Below are 6,000 nucleotides of genomic sequence, written 5' to 3' on the forward strand. Positions count from 1 at the left end.
AGCCCTATCCTCCTGTCCCTCGATGGGAAGTTGAGGCCGTTTTTAGCGAGGCCCTGGGTGGCAGCACCTCCTGGAAGGTTCTCGGTGTCGGGGACCGAATTCTCAGTGTAGCAGGAAGTATACGAGAAGGGAATTTGTAGTCGCTTGGCAGTTGCCCCTTCTCAGCCTGAGCTGAACGAACCATTCAACAGAGGCGTGCAGAAGAACAGTGAGGGGGGCTTCTTATTCCGCGAGTAGTGTTTGCCAAACTAGGAATCTGTCTTGAATTGGAGCACACCCTGTAGACTGTCTTCCTCCGAGATTTGAAGCCGGTCTGTGACAAGCAGGGGAAGCGAGGCGGGGCCTTACCCTGCAGCCCCCATGACATCCTGGCTGCTGAGATAGCAGAGATAACACTGCATTTTCCTGGTAACCCCTAGGCGCTAAGGTTGTCCCCCTGGGTATCAGTAGCAGAATCTTAAGATCATGGGAAATGGAAGAAGCCCAAGGCTGTGAACAGCCCCCTAAAGGACTCTGAGGTTTCGGAGATATTCCCTGTGAAAGGAGCAAAGGAGCACCTTGAAAAGAGCCTCTTGAGGCTGTTTTTTGCGGCATGGTGGTCCCAGAGGGCGGAGCCTGGGGTATGTTGGATCCCCCATTGCTGAGCGTGGCTCATGCGGCCCAAGCAATGCCTCTCCCCACTGTGGCCCCAGGTCCCTCTCCTCCCAGCCCCCCCCCGCCCCCCCCCCCCTTCAGCAGCTCAAAGACTTCCTTCATTACAGATGATCTGTTCGCTTTGGGTGTGGGCCTTCTGGTAAACCACCGTGGATTCAGCAGGCTGTTTCCATCTTGCCTTTCAGGATGGCGAAGTCATTGGGATTAACACTCTGAAGGTGACAGCTGGAATCTCCTTTGCAATCCCATCGGATAAGATTAAAAAGTTCCTAACCGAGTCCCATGACCGACAGGCCAAAGGTAAAGCACGGCCCCGCACAGCCGCAGGTGGTTCAGGTGGGGCCGGTCACACGCCTGCACGTCAGCCAGGCCTTTCGTTCGGATCAAGAAGGAAAATGGGATGCATGTTGTTAGGCTCCTGGAATTGGGTTACAGATGTGTGACCCTTTTTGGCCATGAATGTTTCATGTGGTTCAGTCTCATATGTACCAGGCAGGATCCTAGGTGATTTCTATACATCATTTTATTTCATTAAGTTCCTTTGCCCTCTCAGAAGGGTAGTATGAGTCCCATTTTGCTGATGAGAAAAACTGAGAGTCAGGGAGACCGTTCATTCCACAAATGTTTGTTGACCCAGCTGCTTGGGCTGAGGCTGGGGGTTCCATGGCTCCACAGGGTCCCCGGCATGTGTGATGTTTATACGCTGCCTTGGGGAGAAGGGAGGGTGACAGAAGACAAACAGGCAAGATTTCAGATACCGATGATGCATCCCTGAAAATGAAGCAGGGTGGTGAGCTGGGGGAGTGCCGGGCGAGGGGCATTCCACGCCAAGGAACAGTGGATTCAAGGGCTCCATTGTGGGCACAGCACACACGGTGAGTGGGTCACGTGGCTGGAGTGCAGTGAAGGTCAGGTCGCACAGGTGGACGTGGAAAGCGGTTAGCCAGGGGCACGGTGACTTGACCTCTGTGCCCTGGTGGCCGTGGGGAAGGCCTTGGGTGGTACTGAGAACAGGGAAGGTGGACGACTTTGGAAAGTCATTGCCGTGGCTGCGTGGAGACTCCGCTGGAGAGGCTGGGTGGAAGTTGTAGGCCTACGTGAGACACACCGGGGTGGGATGCAGGGCTCAGATTCTGGATTTATCAGACACGGGGGTGAGTCAAAGAGGAATCAAGTATCACTTCGGTTTTTGGCCATTAACAGAAGTGACAGGACTTTCCCCAGGTGCCATGGCAGGTAAGGGTCTGGAAAAGATTTGACCCACATCGCCAGTGTACGCCCTGGGGGCCCTGACTTTACACTGGAGGGATCGAGCCTCACAGCTCCTGGTGCCCCAGTGTAGCTGCCAACTGGGCTGACCTGTTGTCTTTTTGTTGTCACACAGGCAAAGCCATTACCAAGAAGAAGTATATTGGCATCCGAATGATGTCGCTCACATCCAGGTGGGTAAGCGGGACATCTCGGTCTGTACCTTAAACTTAAACCTGAACTTTGGAAGGCTCACACTGGCACCCTGAAAAGAGAAACCTCCCGCTGCCTTCAGCATCTCAGTTTCTGGTTATAATTGAGAAACATCAGGAAAGAGCGGAGGAGCCATCATTCCCCTGGGCCTCTGGTTTTATGCTTCATTTTTTTTGTGTGTGTGTTTGGAGGGAACAGGTCCTTCCTTCTAGAAGATTCTACCCTCCTCTTTAAAGGCAGGCCTGAACAGTGGGGCGTGTTGGTTGCTCTCTCTCGTGCTTTCCTTTTACCACTTGTTCCGTTGAAATCCACATTCCAGGAGTGCCCCAGCACCTCCCTCAGCCCAGAGCACCCTGCCTTTTGGGAGCACGGCTGCGTGTGGGCTGTGGCTGCCGGAATGCTGGGTCAGGTTTGTTTGTCGGTGGTGGAAGTCACGGCTTGTGGCTGCCAGGCTTGCAACATACTGGTGTTTTACCCTGAATGGAAAAGTCTGGTATCATCATATGAGTCCTGGTAACTAAGGGCACGGTGGCAACTCTCGTAGGTAAACTTGTAGGTATAGTCAGCAAAGAGCAGAACATACGAATGTAGACATTAACATATTAGTTATCATCATTAATTTACTCTTAGTTCATTGTGACTATATTACTATAGTTTAGATGCATAGTACGAATGGTGGTGTCATCTTTAGCATTCCAGAATGAGGACTCAAATATGAATCAGTTACCTGTCTTGGAACTGTGAGCGACAGAGGCATGGGGAAGGAGCATACACTCTGGCTTCTGGCTTCCTGAGTTCTTTCTCAGCTCTGCGACTTCCTGGCTAATGACCCTGGAAATGACTTGACCTCTGTGCCTCAGTTTCCTCCTCTCCAGGAGAAGGATAACAGTGCAGGCATTTTGGTGTGTGGTGAGGACTGGGCAACCGAATGTGTGTCCAGGCTTGGATCCACAGGGGGTGGCAGGGGTCACTAACCACAGTGACGCCAGCCACTGTATTTATCCCACGTTTGCTCTGCACCAGGCACTGGGCCAGGTGCTGTGTCCAGACCATCTCACCTAATCCTCGAAACGACCCCTATGTCATAGAGTATTCTCATTATTCCTGTTTTGTAGGCGAGGAAGCTAAGGCACAGAGAGGTTAAGCAGCTTCCCAGGGTCACACAGAAAGTGGCAGAGCTGGGGCTCCTAACCCAGGCAACAGATATACCGTATTCACTCCTTAAGTTATAATAGCTACTATTAAATCATTAGTAAAATTAATAATAATAATAATGATAAAGCACTGCCCTTCCCGTTAGCCAGTACATCTTTGACTTTAGTAGACAGATACGTGAAGCAGAAGCCAAGCTCCTCGAGGTATTTTATTTCAGACTCAGGGATCAGGAGGAGAGTCTGGGTGAGAGCAGAGTCTCAGCCAGCAGGGGGCCCCTTGTGACTTGGTGTTCACACGGGTGTTTTCCTTCCAAGCAGCAAAGCCAAAGAGCTGAAAGACCGTCACCGGGACTTCCCAGATGTGCTTTCAGGAGCATATATCATCGAAGTCCTTCCTGATACCCCAGCAGAAGCGTGAGTTAGAATTATTTTCTCTTTGCCTGATATCCCGGGGCTTCCTGGGGGCGGTCGGGGGAGGCTGTGTTCTCATACCAGCTCAGGTGGTCGTGAGGATCCTTGATAAAAGGGTTGGACATCCTTGGTCAATCCCACCAGCCAGGCCTTTGGACCTGGTTCAGCTCAGGACTCATCAGCAAAAGGATGCTTCCCATCTTCAAAAGTCCTCGCTTCCTGAGAGGTCCTTCGGGTGCAAAGAGCAGTGTCCGACTCTTCATGCATCTCTGGGTTAGGCCTGGCTGGGGAGGGAGGGTTTAAGGAGCAGTGTCCCTGAGATCTTGGGCAGTGGTCCCATCCTAAGTCTCCAGAAGGACATCTGTCCTGTAGAAGCCTTCTCTAACTCTGTCTGTTACCGATCAGGCCATACCTGTCCACACCTCCAGAAGAATAACACCTCAAAGTAACATGAAAAGAAGTAACTCAACCGGCAGTCAGCACTTCTTACCTCTATTGACGTAATATGCAGACAGAAGAACTAGATCAGGGGCCTGCCTGCAAGCCGTTCCCTGGGACCCAGATCTGGTCTGCTGTCTGCTCCACTTTAATATGACCCACGGGCAAAGTGTAGATTTTGCCTTTTTAAGTGGCTAAAAAATAGCTTAAAGAAGAATATTTTCTTATGATACATAAATATTATACGCAGTGGACATTTCAGTGTCCCTAAGTGAAGTCTACTGGAGCACAGCCATGCCCGGTAGTCATACGCTGCCTACAGCGGCGTTAGGGCTACAGCACTAGCGTTGAGTTGTGATGGGTGCCATATGGCCTGCAAAGCCCAGAATATTCCCCACCCAGCCCTGTACAGAGACAGTCTGCTGATGCTGTGCTAGACCATTAAAGGAGCTTACGTAATCGCTTATTTGACACCGTCATACCCAAGAGCTAAAGTTACAGCAGCAATAACACAAAAGAAGGCCTCATAACAGAGCCATTCCACCTGTTCCTTCGGGGACTGCCCTCTGAGTTGTGATGCCCATTACAGGCAAGCTGGCCACGGTCATGATACATGGTAGATGGTCTATGGCATATCCTTGCCCCCTTTGGGGTCAGTCTGTCGTCCGATCATACAAGCACCAGGAAGCATTTCTGCAATGGACAGGACTGATGACTTGGCCTAAAACTCTCAAAAGGAAATAATGCAGTCCGTTGGTAGTTTAAGGCACTCTTGCGTAAGTTCGCCGCTACCCCACCCGCCGTGCTCAGGGCTTCTAGGTTCTAAGCTGTGGCTCTGTCAATGGTCACTTGAGTCCCTTTCATGGCAGTTAGACCTGGAGGAACGGACGTGTTACAACTGTGTTTCCCCTTGTGTTACAGGGGCGGGCTCAAGGAAAATGACGTCATAATCAGCATTAATGGACAGTCGGTGGTCTCCGCCAATGACGTCAGTGACGTTATTAAGAAGGAAAGCACCCTGAACATGGTTGTCCGCAGGGGCAATGAAGACATTATGATTACGGTGATTCCTGAAGAAATCGACCCGTAGGTAGAGGCATGAGCTGGATTTCATGTTTCCCCTCAAAGACTCTCCAGTGGACGATGCGTGATCACTCTGGGCTGGTGGCACGGGACACTCAAGACTTTGGACCACCACGTTCCTTGTTCAGCAGAAGCACCCCGGCCAACAGAATCCTCCTTGATAGTTTTCAGGCGAAACAAATGTAATGTCATAGATCCGTAGGCAGAAGCTCGCCCTTCTGTACTCCTATGTATACAGTGTGCTTTTCCTTGCCGGCTTGGACTGTTCCTGCTTAGACAGTCAACATCTGTCTCTTCCTTTAACTGAGTCATCGTCTTAGTCGAACTAAGGCCGTTGATACAATGCATAGATGGAGGAAGGCCCCATGGGAGCCCAAATGGTACTGGGCACGTTTACGCTTTCCTCCCAGTCAGCACCCAGAGGAGATTGACGCCGGAGACCACAGGCCGGTGAGCATTGGCTTCCCAAACGGCCAGAGTTGCCTGTTAGGAACCTCTTCAGAACTGGGGGCACAATGAGTTTGAGCTATTAAAGTACTTCTTCATACTCTGCCTTGTGGCTTGCTTCTTTCCCCTTTCCTGGGAACAGCTGGTTGGTGTCCTTTGAAATGATTACATGTAAGGTCAACGGCTCCTCATTAAACCACATTGTCCACTCAGGCTTGAGCTTGCAGGCTTACCAGTGATTTCCAAATCATCCTGTGGGGTTTACCCGCATTACTAACAACTGTGCTTGGCCACTCTGGCTTCATCAAATAGGGTTTGAGGACAGTCGTACTTGCATCTGGAACTTTTTAAA

At 50.9% G+C, this 6,000-nt stretch overlaps 1 protein-coding gene across 1 annotated transcript in view; it reads left to right on the forward strand.

Annotated features, from left to right (window-relative positions):
- HTRA1 (HtrA serine peptidase 1) overlaps window positions 1–5,753 on the forward strand; it is a 51,208-nt gene extending 45,455 nt beyond the window's left edge. Inside the window, exons 6-9 of the mRNA XM_039250449.1 lie at window positions 840–954; window positions 2,039–2,096; window positions 3,588–3,683; window positions 5,040–5,753. Of these exons, the coding sequence (XP_039106380.1) occupies window positions 840–954; window positions 2,039–2,096; window positions 3,588–3,683; window positions 5,040–5,208 (438 nt within the window). The 3' untranslated portion in view covers window positions 5,209–5,753. The remainder of the gene's footprint in view (window positions 1–839; window positions 955–2,038; window positions 2,097–3,587; window positions 3,684–5,039) is intronic.
- Window positions 5,754–6,000: the final 247 nt, after the last annotated feature.

The sequence above is a fragment of the Hyaena hyaena genome, unplaced genomic scaffold (genome assembly GCF_003009895.1).
Source record: "Hyaena hyaena isolate Hyena2069 unplaced genomic scaffold, ASM300989v1 scaffold_367, whole genome shotgun sequence".
NCBI classification, from domain to species: Eukaryota; Metazoa; Chordata; class Mammalia; order Carnivora; family Hyaenidae; genus Hyaena; species Hyaena hyaena.